Consider the following 21,059-nt stretch of genomic DNA (forward strand, 5'->3'; position numbering starts at 1 on the left):
TTTTAGAGCTAATTCCACACAATTGGAAGATTGTACATAGTCAGTTGTATTCTAGTAATGAAGGCTTTCTAGCTTAAAAAAAGGGAAGCTATTAATATATTTGATCACAATTTATATTAGAGCATACTCTCCAGTTTTATTTTCTGTTTCCTAATGAAACAGTTTCAGTTTCATAATGAAAGTTATGTTTCATTGTTTCTCTGGAACAATGTGAATTTGAAGTGCATATGTGCTCCTTCTTTTTATGTAGAACAAATTACAGCTTGCTGTTGAAGCTTGCTGAATAATGTAAACCAACCGCTTACCCAATTCATTTGTTTTTCTTCTCTCTTTCCAGGATTACCTTGGACATTTCCAGCATGGGTGGGGAAGGGTGAAAACTGGCCCTATGACTATCCAGATGTCACTGCTTACTATGTTGTTTCTTGGATATTAGGAGCTAAACAGTATCATGATTTGGATATTGATTATGTTGGGGTCAGTAAAGCAAAACCTCCTGTGTATTTTATTTATAGTCATTCTTAAGATCTTGGTCTTGCCTCTCCTTGTTGATTACTGGAGGAGGGGGATGGGAGGAGAAATTGTTATGTAATTGCAGTTTTGGCTTTTTCTGTTGCAAGGGGAAATGTTAGTTTACAGTCTTTCTGCAATAATGGCCGTTAAAATAGAATCTGTAAAATAGCTAGTGTCCTGCCTTCCCAGTTCTAGAATGAAGTTACCAGAGAAACTGAGAATTCTGGAATCTGTTTGAGTCTTGGGCTTGCGTGTTCTGCTTGGGTTTCAACAGTTACCAGCTAACAAAAAGCATTAGTTAAGACAGAGTGCGTGAAAGTCTGCTAATGTGACTTCTGGGCATGAAGTATGGTCACTGTTTTGTGGAAGGGCAATCCTCTACAAATTCTTCCATTTTTGCCTGTATTATTTATAGTAGTTAAGGTAAAGCTGCATGTGTTACAGTACATTATAACTACTGTATTGTGGTGCAGTGCAATATATGGAAGTAGTGAATGAATGTCTGTGAAAAGTGTCATGATTTGGAGATGAGAGGGAGAAGCAGACAATCTGGAAAAACACGTTTCAAGTTTACTGTTTGACTGAGAATCAACTTTTTATTTTTGTCTTCTGATTAAGAAAATACATGGCAAGGATTCCTCTAAAATCAGTCCTATACTTACTGAAACAGTTACTTTGGACTTGTGTTTTGATATAAGACAGTTGTTTAACTTCAGAAAAGCTGAAAATCACTTCAGCAGTCCAGAGCAAAGCTGCTAAAACTATGGTTCCGATCCTTCAAAGGAAGCCTGACCTTTCTGCTGTAATGTGGGAAGGTAGATCTGATTTTTCTCCCCTCTGGATTGCACCCCCCTTGGTGGGGGTGACTTATTTCAGCTGTGTCTGTCTTGCATTTGTGGCAATGCAGTGATGCTTCAGCACTTTGGTTGTGGGGGACAGGGAGAACAACTGCTGTTAAATATTCTCCTTGTTATGCTGTTATACTAGAAGGCGAGTTCTGCATTTTATGTGTTTGAGCTATGTCTGGCTGCTGTGTTGTTACTTCACGGTGACTGGCCTTCTGAATTCTGTACTTCTAAGAAAAGGCAATTTTCTGCTTTTGCAGGCAATGTGGTGACATAGCATGTTGTCTGATTTCTTTGTGGGTATAATCTGAAATACAGGAAAGGAGTGAGGTCTGTGAAGGCTCAGAAACAGTCAAAACAATTTTAATGCTGTTCTGATTCTACTTTGTTAGCCTTTGCTGCTGTTTTGGTTTGTAACGTGTTATATGTCATTATTTGCTTTATGGTGAAATGAGCCTTTCAGGAAACAGCTTTTTGGTTGGCTCATTTTTGAAGTCACATATGAGCACTTATGGAAAGATCTAGAAATACCGAAATCAAATGGACATATCTCACCTGCAAGAAACTGCTCGTACACAGTTGGCTAATCTACACCTACAGGGATATACTGTGACTTTTACTGGGGGATGTGAGTCACAGTGTTCGTGTTGTGGTTAGAAAGACAGTAAGAAGGTTTCTGACTGTGCATTTCGTTGGCTAGGGTTATTGGTAGAAAGGAAGACCAGCATTCCAGCTTTTGATTTTTGAGCAGTGTTTAGCTTAAATGCTGTTTCTGTAAAAGACGGGACAATCCAGAGCAACAGAAATTAGATGATGTTGTGTCTGATCTGCTGGATCGAGATCTCTTGTGTTGAAGTATGCATATAGCCCTGTGTAAATTAGAAGGAACTGTAACAGAATTCGCTGCTGTTGAATAACCCCCTGCAGCAGTAGGCAGTTGTTTGATACAGAACTTCCTCTAGCTCTTCTGTGTCAGTGCATGGCAACAGGGCCCCTTCATTAGGACCACACCGTGAGGCCACAATGTGTTTCTCAACGATTCCTAATGAACTGTAGGCCCATTAGTAATTATGTCCTGTGTAATACTGCTACCTTTGTAGAGCTCAAGAACTCTAGAGTTCTTTACAGCAAGAAGGCAGTTAGTAGACCTTAGAGACAGATGAACAAACAGGTATTTTGCACCTTCATACAGAATTGTCTCCTGAAGAGCTGATAACAAAACCAGCCAGAGCAATTTCCTCTAGCAAACTGAAACCATGAAGTTAATTAATGAATTGTATAATCTTCCATATACATAAATAAAATCTTTCATTATGCATTGACATATGCTGATTTTTCTAAATGGCTTTTTATTTTTCCTTTATAGATATGGAATGAAAGGGCATTTAGTAGCAAATACATTAAGGTATGTATTTTTTCCTGTTTATCTAAAGTGAAATGTTTGTTACCATATGTAAACAATTAGCTTTTCGGAATCTCCCTAGAAAAGGGACCTTAATCCTGCAGCTACTTCACTTACTGAACTCCATTTCTTGTAGTTGCAGGCATGGAATGCCCACAAGGTCAGATCTCTAGATCTTTTTTTTTTGTGTGTCAGAGACTGTTATTTTGAAGTTTAAGTGTGTCACTGTATGCTAAGCGTTTAGGACCTCTAAATTTTAATGGAAACTCCAGTTGATGCTACTGAAACTGTATAAATTAATCATCTTTATACTGGCTTGGATATAGTTATAAGTCTGAGATCTGTAATTACTTAAAACTCTGTACAGTGTTCCAGTGGATATAATACCCTTAAATTATTGCTATAAAACTAGAGTTTCTGATTTTATGGAAAACATAAGAAAGGCTCTGTGTTTGTAGCAGTGCAACATTTGGTACCTCCTGTTCTAAAAGAGTTGGAGGAATACAGTGTTTCACATAAGCAACCTTGAGATACTTCTAATATCTCACAGCTGCCTGCTCCTGCTGCCTCACGCCCTTTTTTGAAAACCTTTTTTGTTATGTTATGCTGAAGTGGAATCTTAAGTACGAGCTTCTGCTTTGTTAATTTCCTTGTTGCTGCTTTGAGGCTAAGAAGCAATAGCATTGACACTTCTTAAAAGCAAATAAGAGTTAAATTGAGTGCATAGAAAAACTGCTGATTTTTTTGTTCTTTTAGAACTCAGCAGGGATTGGATCCCGTCTGCTTAAAATTAGTCGATTAGTGGCTATTAGAAAAGTTTCAGTTCTTACAGTTTATGTGCATTGGAAGAGGTTAGTCACATCATTTGTCCTTGGTAACTTCTGCAGTTATTTTGTTCAATGGTTACTTTTAGTACAGGGAATGGCATACAACCGTTAAACTTGACGTTGCAGTAAGAGGAAAAAAAAGTAAGTATCTTTCATGAGGCTGGCATATATAAAATTCTTCCTACTCCTGAAAACTGAGAAAGCTCTCCTATAAAGAATTTCTTTTAAAAATTATATTTCCTAGAATATAGAATTAGATGAATACCCTTACAGCTGTTTCCTGTGATTTGTGCACAGCTTTGATTGAGGGAGAGCAGGAAGCACTGGCAGAAAGCTCTGTGCTGGTCATATACCTTGTACAAAGAAAAAAGAATACCCTATATACAGCTTTATGGGTTTTTTTGTTAACAAATATGTTAATCAACCATGTATTTTAAACTTATTTACTGGGTCCCCTGCCACCACAGTAACTTAGTTTCCAAGTCTTATTGCATCTTAGAGCAAATTCTGTTACGTATACTTCACTCCACAGGTAATTTCATTAAAGGTATTTTCTAGAATCTCACTGTTGTAGGCTGCTAAGCCACTAGTTCCTTTTGGACACAAGTTTGGCACTAGAGTTTGAGTGACTTACAAAATCCATTCCAGAGAAAATAAAAATACACTGAAGGGTGAAACAGCAAGATGTCTTTGCATCTGTGTCAGAGTGTCTTATTTCTTTGGGCACGTTAAGTAACAAAACTGGTGGGTGTTTAGATGCTTCAGGTTTTGCTATTGAAGCTACTGAAATCTGTCTAAACTTGTTCAGTGGGTGTGCTTAGTTTCCTCTTAAAATATCCCATCCCAATGTGTGTTCAGCACAAACCATAGCCTAACTTTTTTTAAAGCTAGGAAATGAGTTTATAGGGTACTGTCTTCATTCCAAAAAACACCTCAGGATCTTGAAAATTTCTGTTACATTTGGCCTCAGGCAAAGAGGGTTCCAGATTTTTCTTTTTAAAAACAGAAAAGCATTTTGCTAATTGGGTATAGGCGAATGGAGAAATCATTCTAGTAAGGATACTGGTAGTCTTCCAAAGGATAATCCTAACCATAGGCAAGGTTTGCTGGTAGGGGAGGAGTGAGAAAGGGGTGTGTGTGTGGACTTCCAAGTAGAAATCTCTAGTTGTACAGTGTGTGTCATGAAAGCAAGACCAAACAGAACTGAAGTGCTTGTTTGCAGGCTGGAATAAAACAATGCAAGTGAGATAGAAGATAAATAGTGAGAAATCTTTTTTGGTTTTTTTGAGCTGCAAATTTTATTTTTTCACTGACTAGATGTTATGTTGCTTGGAACATCTGAGACTGAATTGTTTGTAAAAAGAATCATCAGGGAGAGAAGGCAGGTATTACTGTAAATAAAATGCTCATTTTTTTCCCTATATCACTTATTGGCTTTTTTTAAGACTGGTTTTCTGGCTTTCTGTATGTCTTGTAGGAAATAAAAATGTTTTACTTTGCTCAGTCCTATGTCATGTCACAAGGAGGCTTTCTCGGCTGTCTTGGCTTCCTAATGTGGGGAGAATGAATGTGGAGAACGAACTGTTGAGTATGTGGCATTCTGTTTGTGAGGGTTTTAACTGCTGTTGAAGTGAGACTAAGCTTTTGGCTTCTAGAGCTAAATGTTTAGTTTAAAATTTGGTCGTAAATTCACCCAGATATTTGCTGAAAAGTGTCAGCCTTCCCTCCACTGTATGTTAGTTCATATAGGGCTTTTTATTTAATACCTGTTTTACCATTCATTCTCTTACACTTTGCAGTGTCACATTGCATCTATTCTCTACTGGCACGATAGTTCTATTTGCAGTCTGCCTTTCGAAAAAGGTCTCTATGCTGAAGTGTGCTGTTGCACACCAAACATTTTGTGTGATGTCTGACATATAGATGACATAGATTTTAGTCGTGACATAATTTTAGTTACTTCATCCCCAAAGGCACTAGTTATAAGTAGAAAAATGAAAACAGAAATGTTGGCTCTGTTGCTTAGGAATTCTTATTCAAGAAGATCCTGTTCTTCCAATTATATTTTAAAATACTGTCGTCTTAAAGTAACATTAAAATTTAATGAGTATTGGTGTATAAATATGAATGCTGAGTATGGGGGAACCATTCTGCATATGTTACTATGGAGTGCATTTTGAGTCTATTCTGTGTCCTTGGTACTCATCTAACAACATGGAAATTCTGTAACCTTTCTAGTAATTTTGTTCTTCTGAACTGTCTCTATGGTTAAGCTATTTTCCCAAATTATAGATAGCTAGAAAGCTTTAAATTGCAAGGACCTACCTGCAAGTATTTCTACCATCATGAATTTTTCTTCTGGTAAACTTTGTGCTTCAAAGGTTTCAAGTAGCTGAACAGAACTTCATTACTACTTTTCTTCTTAATCTTCCTAATAAGCTTTATGTCCTTTAGGTCTAGGCTTTTGTTATCACCAACATTTGGACTTTACTTTGTATCCTTATTTGACTACACATCAGAAGAGAAATGCTTACTATTCTTCAGTTTGCTGGAGGGCTGTTAGAAGCACTTGTTTAAGGATTCATGCCTACTGGTCTTCAAAGGGTTGGAAAAATCTTTCTCGTGCATGCATACATACAGCACATAGTACATAATTCCTTTATATCCAAGATTGAAAAAAGGATTTTGGACTGTGGACTGATGTCCTTTCTCAGAGCAACTGTATGTGGAAGCTGCTGGAAATGCTTTATTATTTTTTTTATTGTTATTCAGTGTTCAAATAAAACATTCTTGTATAATACCAGCCCTCTATAAACCTGGTTCATTCTTAACTGTTAGAGCTGGCTATATTTTGCCTGGGTAGATGTGAGCGGTTGATCATCTTTGACAGTGAAACAGTAAGGAGAAGCTGGAAAGACAGAATAGGAATTCTTTTCTGAGTTGACTGCCCTCAGTTTTGTTGTAAATATGACAATTCCAGTTTTATGCATTATGTTCCTAAAAATTAGACATATGAGAGCCAAGTAGTGTGTAAAGTTAAATATTAGACACCTACAACATCAAGGATTTTTTTTGTTCTGTAAAACAGCCTGTGAAAAGAATGCAGAGGTGTTCTTTGCCTACAGATGTTTGGCAGGCATTTCTGTTCTTGTGGAGAACTGCATGGTTACAAGGTCTTCTCTATTTTAAAACTTCAGTCCCTGTTTTCTCAATATACTTTTTGAGGGATCAGGTTAACTTTCACCTCTGATCACTTGTGGAGGTATGTCCACTTCCACTTTCCATTCAGTCATCATTTTTAGATCAACTTAGCATGACTGACTATGATAAATCCATTCGTCATATGTAGTGTATTACATGCATGTGCTTGATGGAGTCAGTATGTTGAGAGTGTTTGAGAGGAGTACGCATATGGACATGGGGTGTCAAAAGTAATCCAAATGATGAGAAGCCCATTTTTGTGTAATGGCTATCTGAATGCCATAGATAAACCTTCAGTATTAAAAATACCTATCATTAACTTTGTCTTAGTTGTCATTATGGCTCTTCTTTTGAGAAGTGAGAGCTTCTCTTACCCGTCTTGGTCTGAAGAAAAATGCTTCCAATGATTCCCCCTACAGTTCTGAAATGTTTTCAGTCTTAAAGTTTTCATGTTGCCTAGTTGACGAAAGCTGTACTTTAAGTGATGTTATCTGTTACTAAGGTACTTCGACAATCTTTGGACAGACTGGGTCTAAGGAACATTGGCATCATCGCTGCGGATGGAGATTGGAACGTTTCAAAGGAGATGATAGTTGATCCCTATCTTAATGATGCTGTTGAGGTAGTCGGGTAAGTGTGGGAGAAGGGAGGAGTTTTAAATATTGCTTATTGCTTTATTTCTGTAAGTAAGTCTTCATCTCCATTTTGAGAAGTCTTATGTTCTTATTTCATACTTCCTAGCCATTCCCAGCTCTTTCATCATCATGTACAGTGGTGACTGATCGCTCTTCCCCGTCTTCCTCTCTTCTTTCAGTTCAGTACACGTGTTAGGTAACCTTACTGCTCTTCCATCATTTCTTTCAGGTGTTCAGGAGCTATGTCTTAGGCTTCTTATCTGGGCAGTAGTGAATGATGGGAGACTTCTAGCTAATCTGCATGTGCATCTTCAGTCAGAAAAACCTTAGGACTAAATTCTTTGGTCTGCAGTTAGTTTTAATTTCAGGTGAACTTGAACTTTCACACTGGAACTTATCACCCTGGGACTTTCCATGCTTGCAGCATTCGCTGTTACATGTCCTTTGCCTGAGATTTTTCTGGTCATGTCCTAAAGCTAGGAGTTTGTTTGTTGCTTATGCCTGATAACAGATAGTATTAGAAGAACACACACAGACAGTAAAATAGAAGTAAAGACATGCATCCAAGGTTTGTTTGTAAACTAATGCAATGTGTATCAATTTTAGCAGCTAGGAACGCCCACTGTTCACACTTTTCTTACTACCTTGCTTCTGTCAAGTGGCTTGATACTTACTATGCTGCTCTTGCTTTCTTGTTAGTCTCTGATTTCTCAAAACTATAAATAGGTTTTTAAAACTTAAAGCATGTTCCCACTGGAAATGGCCTATACATGTATAAATTGTTCACTTGTGCTATATTTGTTAACTTTTTTTACCTCTGTTGTTAATGCTACTGTGGTAAGAACATACTTGTAGTCACTAGTGTACCATTTATCCTCATTTATATGTAAGGGGGTGTGGTATGCTCATAATTGTTTGAACTAATGCATGGTCCAAAGGTTATAGCAAGTCAGTTAAGCAGGGATTTTATAAAGAAACTGCTTTCATATGTGGTGAGCTTGTAAACACTGATCGCCTGGAAGTGACTGCCTGAGTAATACCAACTACAATGCCAGCATTGGCTAACTCATTTGGTTTAAAAACTTAGATTAGGCAAGACTTGCACCTCAGCAAGTTATAGTGCATTAAGAAATGTTTTAATTATGATTTCCATGCCAATGGAACTTGCAGAATGAGTGCACTGAGTATGTATGGTTCTTACTTGTTGAAGAGCTTGACAGAATCAAGGTTAGGAGTACCTTTTTTTGTTTATAGCCTTCAGGATCATAAACGTGTTTTCTTTGTTCTTTAAGATGAAAGTTCTTTTTGTCAGAGGTTTTTCCTGAATGTCATACAGATTTTTCCCCAATTTCCCCACTCCTGCTGATCACAAAAAAACCCGAAGAGTTATGAGAATATTTTCTGTTCAGTAGTGTTGTTATCTATCAGAAATTAAGGTTAGTACAAAATGAGAACATCGTGTTTCTCAGCCAATGCTGACTTTAAGGCACCAACTATGAGAGTTCTTGCTGACCTAGAAGAAAGTAATAGCATTTAGGTGTCTGTTCTTCAAATGCTCAGGTTCAGAAAGCTGCTGAAAGTACACTGTATCCATATGTCTCTTAGATAACAGTGTCTAGTTGTTTGCAAAATCTGCTAGACAGATATCTTTTCCTAAACAGTCTTAAATTCTATTCTCAGAAACCCTTTCCTGTACATTATTCTATAATCTTTTTTCAAGTATAACCCTCTCTGTGGCTTTTTCTTAGTTCTTCTATTTTGGAATTGGAACCTGGAATGAAATTTACATTGTTTTATTTGGAAATTATCAAGACAATTGAGGTGATTACTTTGGCATCCAGCCACAAAAAGTAACTGACTTTTCATTGTGTTTCCTTTAATTTTCCTTTCTTTCCTTTCTCACATCAGGTAAATTTTACCTTGATACCATGGCTCCCCATGATGCTTTGTCCCTGCCTAAAATACCGTTTGCAATTTGAAGCATATATAAGGTAGATTTAAGGTTTCTATGTCCGTTTTCTCCCTTGTACTTTTGCTGTCATCTAGCTTGATTGTCTGGCTTGAGACTTGAAAGATAGAGGACTATCTTAACAGGAGGCTGCACAGCCACTTGTTCACTCCCCTCTGTGGGGTGGGAGAGGGAGAGTCAGAAGGGTAAAAGTGAAAAAACTCACAAGTTGAGGTAAAGACAGCTTAACAGGGAAAACAAAAGCTGTGTGTGCAAGCAAAGCAAAATGTGAACTTTCTGAGTACTGGACCTGATACCATCTTACGGGGACATCGCTTGCAGTCTTGCACCCTGCTTGGACTTTTCTGTCCACCTTGGTGGGAGACTTTACTAAAATCAAGATATATCTACTGATTTCACCTTGCCTGCACAAGTAGTCATCTTGCCGTAGAAAGCAGTTGTTTGTCAGGCATGACTGGCCCTTGGTAAATCCATGCTGCCATTCCCAAGCATCCTCCTATCCTTCTTGTGCTTGGAAATGACTGCCAGGAAGAGTTGCTCTGTAACCTCCCTGGGGACTGAGGCTAGATTGTTGGGCCTGTAGTTTCTTAGATCATCATTCTTGAAGACTGTCATTAAAACTGCTTCTCTGTAATCATCAGGAACTTCCCCTAACCGCTAAATGCTTTAGCCTTTGTATGTATGCTAAGTCTGCATATCTATTCTAATGCAAGATGTAACAGGAAAATACAGTGCAGCAGTAATACTAACATAGTGTTCAGACAAATTTCTTAGGACTTGAAGGCAAAAAATTTTCATGTTTCAGGCTACTGTCAAACTGCACATCAGCAAGTTCAGATACTGACCTGTGTGTATGTAAATAAGATATCTTGCAGCACTGTTTCCTGCAGATCGTGTTCCCTGTTAGGGAAGATTATGTATGGTAGAAATAGACAGAATGATTTAAAGATAGTTAGGCACTTGATGTTATCTGAATTTGCAAGTACAGCAAACACTGTTTAGGGCACCTGTGGACTTCAAGAAAATACATCATTAGACTCAGTCTTACGTGACGCTTTAAATTTGTTGCATTGACTTTCAAGGCCTTAAAATGTCCCTAGGGAAAAGTACAGTGGTTGCAATTTTAAAATTTGAAATAAAGTGCAGTTGAATAATAAGGTGTGTATGTGTCTGAGTTTTTTCTTGCTTCTTGTGTTGGCTGTGTTTAGAAAGAGCTGATCTCATTTGTTTTGCTTCACTGTTAAACTGAAATAGTTGATTATCAGAGAGAATAAGGGGAATCAACTCCTTAATTAAATGTTTACTGTACTTTCACAAGGTTTCTAAGTTATACTTCAGTTGTCCTTGCCTTGGATGTGATCCTTGTAGCCGTAACCTTAACACTGTAACATCTAAGTGGCTGATCTGTAAATAGAGTATCTTGCATGAAATGTGATATACTTTGCCTTTATCTGCAGTTTTAAGTAAGAAAATAAGAACCAGACATTTTTAATTTTTCCTTTTGTGATGTATTTTGAGGTTTGGCATGATAGAGGAAGAAGGTGTCCTCTTTTGAAGGCACTTTTGTTCTTCACAACCTATTCTGGTTTTTTTGGTGTAACAGTTGTAAAAACAAGAATTGGAATATGATTTGTTTTTGAAATATGCTCAAATAGTGCTGAAGAAGATGCTGCCTTTCCCAATATAAATTTTAGACAATCTGAAAAACATTTTTTTATTTGTCCCTTCTCTCTCTTCTTTGCTCTTTTTTTTCCCTCCCAAAGCTGTTGAGATACACATTGGATAAGCATGGTCTGCAGCAGGTGAGGATCATAGCCAGCGATAGACTGTGGGAGCCCATTTCCTTTGTCTTGCTGCTTGACTCTGAGCTCCACGGAGTGGTCGATGTGATTGGGTAGGGGGTTCTCTCTGTTTTTCTTTCTTGGTAGTCTGTTCATAGTTTGACTTCATCTTGCTTGTCTATAACACAGCCAAAACTTTACCTCTGTACTCTGACTTGCAATGAAGGGATTGATACTATAATATTTTTTTTTTTACTAACACCATCAAATCACACGGGTGACAACTTGAACCCTTGATAGAATACTCACGATTCAATTATAATGGAGAAGATTCCTGTTGGCTGTGGTTGCACTTTGGGTGGATTGAAGGTTTTTTGGACAACCCTGTTTATTCTGAGGGTTGTTTTGGTTCAGTAGTTGGTATGCAAAAAGTGCTTTACCTTTACAGCTTTGTATACAGCCTTGTATTACTGACTTCTGCTAGTCTCTTACAGAAATGGGTGTGATCCAGTAATGAATTTGGGCTGTGATTCTTTTTTTAGTTAAAATAATGTCTTGATTATTAGTTCCCATTTTGTTTTGATGAGAAGGTTGTGTTTGGAAAGCATGCAGCCAGCTGACTTGTGTTTCTAGTTCTGGGTTTCATCATATGATGCTGATATTTTGCAAAAGCAGTAGTCTAAATTTGGGATTGATTACTGACTTTGCTGAATGGAATTGTGTGTATGTGTAATGTGTAATGACTTGCTCATTACCTTTCTTTTTACAGTAGCTCTAAATTTTAATTATTAGGTTCCATAAACTTGCCTGACCCAATCACGTGCTTCAAATGTGGGTGTTCCTCGCTTCAACTTGAGTCTTGTTCATTCATTTTTATAGATCTGACCCACAGGAGATGTAGAAATGAAAGCTTTCCCTCCACATACGGATAGGCAGTTAGTTCTCCACCCCCCGCCCCCCACCCCCCCCAATCAATTCCTCCTCCTGTTCTGAACAACAAAAAGTATCCTGACAGTTTTTTGCAAGTGGAGCCTTGGATCATGTGTGGATCAACAAGTGAACACAACTGGGAACTCACTGACCAGACACAAATCCACTGTGATTACCATCATCCCAACGCAGGGACCAGGGACTGTGCTTCCTTTCTGTTTTTTGGCAGCTACAAATATGCACCCAGAGTCCTGAAGTTCAGCTGTTTTTACACAATCTCAGTAAGCTGTAGTTGCTTAACTTTTTGCAAGTGTAAGTTTTACGTCCCTAATCTGATTCAATCTTAATAGGGAGATGAAATACTCTCTTGTGTAATGAATAATCAGTTGGCTACTGGACGTTTAGTGGTGCACATCTCATCATGGTATTTTAAAAAAAGAATTGTTGGCTTTCTTTTTTATTTGAAACCATAAAAAGTATTTCAGATAGCCATACTTTTACATAAATGTACATTAAATCAATTTTGGACTTGGTAATGTACTTTTTGATCTGTGACATTTCTCATCAGAGGAGCTAGATGGCAGATTAGTTAAAGCTGCTGCTTTTGTTTTATTTTGCACTATATGCATCCAGGCTTCATCTGAAAGATATTGTAATGGCTAGAAATTAGAGGGAACCCTGAAGATGCACTGTAAAACTATTAATGGAAGTTCACCCGCGTAGGAATGACCCAGGTCACCAAAGCTCTTTCTTTATAATGTGTATTTCCAAACAAACTTTTCAGAGCTATTACTATTGCATCAATTTTAGTAGTGAAATTAAATATGATTAATTATAAACAAGTATTACTCTTACTTTGAACGCATTTAAATTATATTGTAGCTCTTGAAAACAGTGTTTTTCAAGGATGGGCTTGCAAATTCCATGGCCACTCATAGGGATACTTTAGATGTGCTACTTGTTTGTAACACAGTTAAACCAGTTAGATTTTTGCATGCTGTAGGGTTAGAGACCAAGCAATTCTGTGTTGAAAATCCTTATCCTCCGTGCCCCCCCTGCTGTTAATTGAAAGAAAACAGCAAGTCTTTAGAAAGAGTCAGTGGGATTAAGTGTAACAACTTCAATTTTCACCTAATATAAATTTAGTATGCCATTAGGTGGCAGCCCAGTCTTCTTGGTTAGAAGCATCTTAATCAGATCTATTCTAAACGCACATCTGGCTGGCTGAAAGTGTTGCAGAAAACCAAGACTTTTAAAGAATTTTTTTAGACCTAATTATGCCCAAGTTAACAACCTAAGAAAAACAAGATGAAGTTGTGACATTACCACATGATGGAATCGTGATGTGGTGCCTGTACTAGTGGGAATTTAAACTGTCCCAAGTCCCTCTCGGGCCTGTGTGCCAATACAGAATGAGAAGTAGGAAAGACAGGGTTGTTTAGCTGGTGATTTCTGTTTTCTAGAGGTATTTTTGAGAACTATATTTTGAGAGTTTCACAAGTAGTGCTTTCCTGCAAAGCTTCATTGGAGTGATGGTATAGTACAGGATGATCTCTTTTAAAGATTTATTTAGTTGCTGCTGCCTTGTACTGATGCATGAGAGAGAAGTTGTGGAAAACCTTGCTATTTCTATCCTGATTTTCCCCTTCTACCCCTTTGGGCCATTGCTATATGGAAAACAAAAAATAACACAGTTAGTTAACTGACTTGAAGTCACTGTGGGCAACTGTGTGAAACAACATTTGCAATCCATAAGTAGAAAAGCTTTTCTAATTTAATGCCACTTTCTTAACATCTGATTTAGTTCAGTTGCCCTACACAGGCAACTATGAATTTTTTTTCCCCATTGAAGTTATATTGCTTCATCATCTACTGTGTAAAGCACACGTAATCTTGTGATAGTTAATATTGCAAAAATACTTTCTTACCACTCTTAACAGATAGAGGCCCTGATGATGAATCAAGCATCTGCTGGTTCCAGAGAGATTGAAAGGAAGAGGGAACAATGAAAATGCTTTTTCAGTAAATGACAGTGATTTGCAGAATTACTATCACTACAGCAGTGATAGTAAATAGGTGTTGGTAAATTCCCTTGCAGTGATAAGAGGTTTAAACTTCTGTGTCACTTCTATTGTAATTCTGTTCCCACTATTCCTTTCATTACCTTTTTTCCACCAAGATCCATTCCTTTTCCCCCTTTTGCAATATACATCACTTTCCTCTCTCTTTGCAATGGTCTTCTGTTATAGTGTGCCAGTCTCTGCTTTTTGAGCAGAGAATCCAAAATCCCACTGCTTCTGCTGAATTCTCCAAGAATGATGCTGCCTGAAAACTGGAGTAGAGTTTATGCAAGAAGGAAAGGTGTTTAGGAGTCTGTTTTTTCCTGAAATTTTGACCAGGATACTTGAGTCTCTCCAAATGGTAGTGGTCCTTGAGTGGACCAATTACTTCCTGAGGGTAATTGCACTAAGAAAGTAAAGCAGAACCCCTTGGTTAACAGCAATATAAGTGAAAAGCAAAGGCAGTGTAAATTGTGTTCAGTAACAGTAATTGAAATTGCATCGAAGAGCAAAATGATTCATTTCTCAACTGGCAGTGAGACTGCTTTACCTGATTGCTTATTAGTGGGAAAAAATGAGAATTAAGTGTGTGGGCTTTAAGTGGAGCAAAGCTGCTGGTAAAGGTTCTCTTCCTTTAGAACCCGATTGTTCTCCCTGTAACTTTAATCCTGTTTGTCATCCCTATTTTCCAATATAAATTTTTACAATTTATTTCTACAGCTTTAGTGTCTTTGCACTGAATTATTTCTCTTTCCTCTAATGCTGATAAAGGCAGCCCTCTGTCTTGGTGCAGGAAATCAGAGCTCTTTAGATCTTATTACTGTGTAATCTTAACATAAAGCTCTCTATAGCATCTCCCTGCTTCCCTCCTGCCCACCCCCCAACCCCCCTTGTTGTAAAGTGCGGTTTGTATTTGGCAGGAATGTTGACTCCTAATATTTAAGAAAGAGCTCTTCAGGATATGGAGTGTAGAGAGACAAATTATTCCTTCTTTGTAAGCTACATGCTTTATGCTGTTACAAAAACCTCTGCTTGGTATTGGTGTTTCCAAGCCAGAGGGGAAATACACAGTAACCTGTGTGGTAGAGAAGAATGCAGCTAAAATCTCTGCTCTCTGTTACATTATCAGTAGTGAAGCTATCATATGAATGACTACAGCACATGACCCGTTGTCCAGTATGGGGAAAATAATGAGAAAAAAAACCCACCCCAACAGTCAGCCTAGAAAAACGGGTATTTCTTGTATCCTTGTCACAAATGTATCAGCTGGTCAAGTTTCAGGCTGATAGTAAAGGAAATATTGATGTCTTCCTGCCCAGTGCTGACCGTTTCATTTTAGTCTATGTATTTGGTTTGTTCAATGAGTGTGCTAAGTGAGGGGAAAATCATGGCCCTGTTTTCTACTCTTGATTTGAAAAGTTTTGTTTTCAGTTAGACTAATCTGGTACAGTGAATCAGTGTTGCGATTGAGTGTAATCAGTTGTCTTTATTTGGGAGAAAGCATATCATCATATTGAGGAAGATCTTGGAAAGAAAATTAGCTTTCATTGTATGTTTCAACTATTTTCATTTTACACCTCTGTAACTTTTATAGTCCAGCTAGCGTGCCTTTTTGAAATCTGAGTTTATTAAAAAGGTGTGCAGAATTAGCCAGGTTCATGTTTAGGTCCCAAGACAGTCATGCAGTTAAGTTCTTAGAATAATTTCTAGTACTGTATATTACTGTTGATTTTATAATTATTTAAGTTTGTTTTTTTTTAAGATAGTACATTTATTTCGCACATTTATGAAAATCTTTAAGCTCAGTTTCAGGATGAAGTTTTGCTTTAGCAAGCTGCAGAATTCCATGCTGTATTTAAAGCTAGGTTTGCTTATATGCTTGGCATGTAACAGAAGAAATAATCTTCTACTGATGCAAATACAATAAGCTACAGGATTTATAGTGCTCTGTCTTCCCATTTTCTTCTATTCTATTAGTACTATTCAAAAGAAAGCTTGTTTTTCATTTTCAATTTGGGGGAGGTGAATAATTTCTGCTGTATGTACTTTTCAGGCTTTGATTTTTCGTTCTGTGGTAAGTGCTCTTTCTTTTCATAATATTGTGTAGGGCTCACTATCCTGGAACAAAAACAGTGCCAAACGCCATATTAACTAAGAAGAAACTGTGGTCTTCAGAAGATTACAGTACTTTCAATGATGAAGGAGGTGCAGGCTGCTGGGCTCGGATCCTGAACCAAAACTACGTGAATGGAAACATGACCTCGTAAGTGTTGTGTTGCTTGCTTTCACAGCTTCTTTAAAACAGTTCTTACATATGTACTATATGACACATCCATCTGCTATGGTAAGGTAGTAAATAAACTGAAACCACTGTCACTCTGAATTCAAATATAATAGGTTATGAAGTCTATTGTCCTTAGTTTTTTCTGGGGTGGAAGTCCCACAAGTTTTAGTGTATTCTTGAATTACTGTTCCACAGTATCCAGTGGCTTATGCAGCTGAATTCAGATGCCTTTGAGACTCTGATATTTGTTAAAAAGGGCATGTTCTTAAGAAGAACTAACAACATGAAAAACATTGGAGGAAAATAACAATAAAGCTGATTTATCTGTATTTTTCTTAAGGTCTTAATCAGGTGGTTAGTCTTCAGTAGTAGGTATGTATGTAATTATCTAGTTTTTCCATACAACTTCTTTCTCAGAGTGCATTCTAAAACATATTGTGGTCTTTTGATATGTTTACTGTCTATTGTAGATGTTCTTTCCAAACTGAGATCTGGAAGAAAGCTGTTCTATAAATTTTCTGTCTCCATCTCTGCAAGCTGAAATTTTTTGACAGATTAGTATTTCCTACACGGATACTTGGCCATTCTGGTTGCCTCTTGATCCTCATATGCTTTAATATCTTACTTCAGGGTCTTTCTTTTCCCATCATTTTTCTTTTTTACAAGGCCTTTGTAATTATATATGCCCCATTTGTTTAACAACCTGACAGACAGACCTATGTATCATATTTAGAAATTCTTGTCAAATACTTTCAAGTCCATGTATTCAATATTGAAGTTACCTTGGCTTTTATATTGAGAACAGAGTCTTCCTGATGAAAGGCAGGATACCTTTCTGCTAAGCTTGTTTCCTTTGAACGTGAGTTCCCTACATTCCTTTTCTAAGTTTGAACGTCTGCAGAACAATTTTAATGTGAGCAAGCTGAGTTTATAACCCAAGAGCTGTTTATTTTTTTGGGCACCTTTTTTGTAGGATTTCTTTATCTTTTCTGAAATGCATGTATAGTGTGATAGATCTATGGCAATGGCTTTGTAATGAGGCCTTTTTCTCATTTATATGCAATAGCGGAACAGCCTGCCAGCTTTTGCTTTCTACATAACTGCCTTATTAAGCTGTATTTGCATACTTATGGCACACAGGTCTTAAGTTTAAAGTCCTAGTGAAACATTTTCATTGAGGACCAAATCAAAAGTTCTGAAGTAATGAACCTTGTCAGTATCCTGACAACTTCTTGAAATAACAGTAACTCCTGGAGGATGGGTGGTTTTCTGTTCATTATTTACAAGGATAAAGGAAGGATATTTTTTTTTTTAGTGGTGCATAACTGCTTCCCCAAACCCTTTCCCCAAATAAACCTACTGCCCATACCAACCAACCAACCAACCAAACCGCCTCTCAAACAGCATCCCATCAGAAAGCTGTAAATCTTGATAACTTAATTTTTTCCCCTTCAATACAGGGAAAAAACTCCATCAAACGAGGTGATTGCCCTCAGAACACATTTCCTTTCATGTGTGACTTTTTATGGTGATATAGCTGGAGAATGTCTCATCAGTTTCTTAAGAGTTCTCTCAACATTGGAGGTTAATTTGTTTTATTTTCCTCTCCTGTGTTTTTTTTCCTTTAGTGGGGAAGATTTTTTTTTTTCCTTAAACTTCCTTTCATTGTATGCTGAAAGAAAAAAAAGAGGAATAAATTCTTGTACTAAATTAATCTAATCCCACCCATATGAATGGAACAAATAGACCTGTTTTTCTTCCAGAACCATCGCATGGAACTTGGTGGCTAGTTATTATGAAGAGTTGCCCTTTGGTCGATGTGGATTAATGACAGCGCAAGAGCCATGGAGTGGCCACTACAAAGTAGAAGCTCCTATTTGGATTACAGGTAAAAAGTTTGCAGTTAAAAGAAAGTTTGGTGATCAAGCACAGGGCGTAACTGTATTTTGAGTCCTTTATTTAGTGGTTTTATTCAAGTAGATTTGTGGAAAATTTTGTGAATGCTTTAAAGAAAGAGGGGGGAAAATGCTCCTTGTAATAGAAATTGGAAAGATCTAGTAGCAAGCGAAATCTTAATACTTGGTCATTAGATACAGCAGAAATGAATAAGCTACTGTCTTTTATAGTTGTTACTATTAAAATATTTTGACATGCGGTACCCGTGAAGGTTAGTGTGCTTTCCTTGTTCCTTTCCCTCTTCTTTTTTTAAATCCTTAAGTAGACATTTGATGCCTCTCAATTTGAGAAAATGGAACAAAGAACCTCTGTGTTCTTGTCCTGCTTGAGTTGCTTGGCCTATGTAAGTCAGAATTTCTTTGCGCTTGGGGAAAGCGGAGCATGCTCACATAGTGTCTATGGACATGTGGTTTCACTGGCCGCTCTGTAGTCCTTCTGTAATATTTTACTGACTTTGCCACAGTTCAGTAGAGCAGGTAGCATATGCAATGTCATGGAGGAGGAACAAGGCAAATGCCTTCGTTTTTATTCTTCTGCTAGTTAGCTGTACATGTAAAAGCATTAAAAATCCCTGAAGGCCATACTGTCATATGAACCATTCTGAATAACTGAGCAGTTGTTCCTGCTTCCACGTTGCTCAGGGCTTTCATGATCCATTTCTTTTTCTTCTTTCATACTCTCTCATATGCTGAAAACCCTACTTATTTTGTTATTCCTCGTGGAGATACCCATATATACTTACTCTGGCTCAACTGTTTATTTAAGAAAAAAGAAAAAAAAAAAAGGTCTGGGAAAATCTAAACTGTGATGAATGTTCATATTGCATGTAATGATTGACTTATATAGTAGCATAACAGCTTTTTCTTCCTGTCTAAATAATCGTTATAATTTTAACTGTTTTGTCTGCCACAGAGCTGATGTTCTTAATTGTGCCATAGTATAATTCTGTAATCTTTCTTCTTGTATAGGTAGAATTTATTTTGGAAGTTCCATTACTTTGTTCCCAAAATCAAGTTTTTGTTGTGTAAACATGCATGAGAGAGAAATTTAATTCAGACTACAAATGGTGGTATTTTTCATGAGGACAATTATTTTCTTCTGATATTTTTTTTTCCTCTTTTTTTTTTTCTGTTTTGTCTCAGCACACACAACGCAGTTTACTCAGCCAGGCTGGTCATACTTGCAAGTGGATGGGCACTTAGAAGGAGGTGGCAGTTTTGTAGCTTTAACAGATGGCCTAGGAAACCTTACCATCATTGTTGAAACTATGGTATGTGCATCTACATTTCCAGTGAACTAGGAAAGATAAAGGAAATGTTTTGTTATGAAGAACCTGACTTGGTTTATGTAGTTTAACACCTGTGAATATGTTCTGTGATGCTTGTAGATTTGTTAGTGAGACTACTAGAGGTCCTTTTTTCTAGCTAAACTTTAAATAGCTAGTTGAATCTTCCTGGAGACCAACGCATGTGTCATCTTTAGATCACAAATTACCTTGAATTTGTTGACACACTCTTGGAGGAAATTAAATCATATGCTTTATTAAACAGTATTCAAAATAAATTTTTTAAGCTAGTATAATTGCAGTTAGTAGATAGAAGTGAAATAAATAGTTGCAAATTGATCCTATGTTGCTTTTTTATTTTCAGTTTATGCTGTATGTTTTTCATGAACATTGCCATGTGATGCATTCCAGTAACGTATGTATATTCCTTCTGTTACATTTACTTTTTTTCTTCAGACTCATAATCACTCTCAGTGTATCAGGCCTCCGCTGCCTCATTTTGATGTGAAACCTCAGAGAGCAACTTTCTACCTCAAAGGGTCATTTGTAAGTAGATCTTGAATACCTTTGATTATTCTGGTAAAATTAGTTTAATCAAATACCTGCAAAACAACGTCACAAGTTAGGAGGAAACTGGAATTCTTTACCTCCAATACTAGAGGCTGTTATACATCTGGCAGTTTGAAGCATTCTAGTTCTGCTTTTAGCATGAGACGTGATGCCATAACTGAATTTGTAGAATTACTACATCCCAGTCTAATCATCTATACATCAAAGAAGAAATTCCCAAGAACAGAAATGCAGTCGGATTGGATTTTTTTTTTTAGGATTTATTCCAAGGCTGGGTGCTGTGACATGCTGACATAGTCTGAGCAGCCAGCATGGCTGTGACCTTTCTAGTTGGTACCAGCTCCTTGCCAGGGCAGTAACTGCAGTTGATTGTATCCTGTAGGTTATGTTCTTCCATCCTGTGAAGAGATATTCTGAGAATCTCCCAGTTTTGTTTTTTTTTGTAATCTTGCTGAATTGAATTTCCCTCTGAAATGTGAACATTACTTTGACATTGTAAACTGGAGTGAGTCTTTGTTAGTTGATTTGGATGATTGCTTCTCAGAAGCTGAAAGTGTTTACTTATTTGGAATTTGATTTTTGGTAGCATTAATTTAATTTTGGAGGTGGTAGTTTGGACAATACTTTTGACAATATAATGGTTTGCTTTGGAAAAGTAGTTCAGTGTAATACACAGCTACCTTTGAGGAAGTATCAAACTGCTTATCCAAACCAAACTCTAGCTTGCTTTCTTTGTTGTTCATCTGGGTAACTAAAAAAATTATAGGGGTTAGATATGATTAAAATCTGTAACTGATGTAG

At 37.2% G+C, this 21,059-nt stretch overlaps 1 protein-coding gene across 3 annotated transcripts in view; it reads left to right on the forward strand.

Moving 5' to 3' along the window:
* The window catches only part of GALC (galactosylceramidase), a 37,000-nt gene that overhangs the window by 6,496 nt on the left and 9,445 nt on the right, over window positions 1-21,059 (forward strand). For 2 of the 3 annotated variants that reach the window (XM_027785116.2, XM_013298310.3), the window contains exons 5-11: window positions 338-477; window positions 2,725-2,763; window positions 11,156-11,286; window positions 16,271-16,426; window positions 18,211-18,335; window positions 19,546-19,673; window positions 20,145-20,234. In XM_027785116.2, the coding sequence (XP_027640917.1) occupies window positions 338-477; window positions 2,725-2,763; window positions 11,156-11,286; window positions 16,271-16,426; window positions 18,211-18,335; window positions 19,546-19,673; window positions 20,145-20,234 (809 nt within the window). Of the gene's footprint in view, window positions 1-337; window positions 478-2,724; window positions 2,764-7,290; window positions 7,419-11,155; window positions 11,287-16,270; window positions 16,427-18,210; window positions 18,336-19,545; window positions 19,674-20,144; window positions 20,235-21,059 lie in introns of all 3 variants that reach the window. The other variant, XM_027785114.2, reaches the window with a different exon arrangement.

Source organism: Falco peregrinus, chromosome 1 (assembly GCF_023634155.1).
Source record: "Falco peregrinus isolate bFalPer1 chromosome 1, bFalPer1.pri, whole genome shotgun sequence".
Classification (NCBI taxonomy): Eukaryota; Metazoa; Chordata; class Aves; order Falconiformes; family Falconidae; genus Falco; species Falco peregrinus.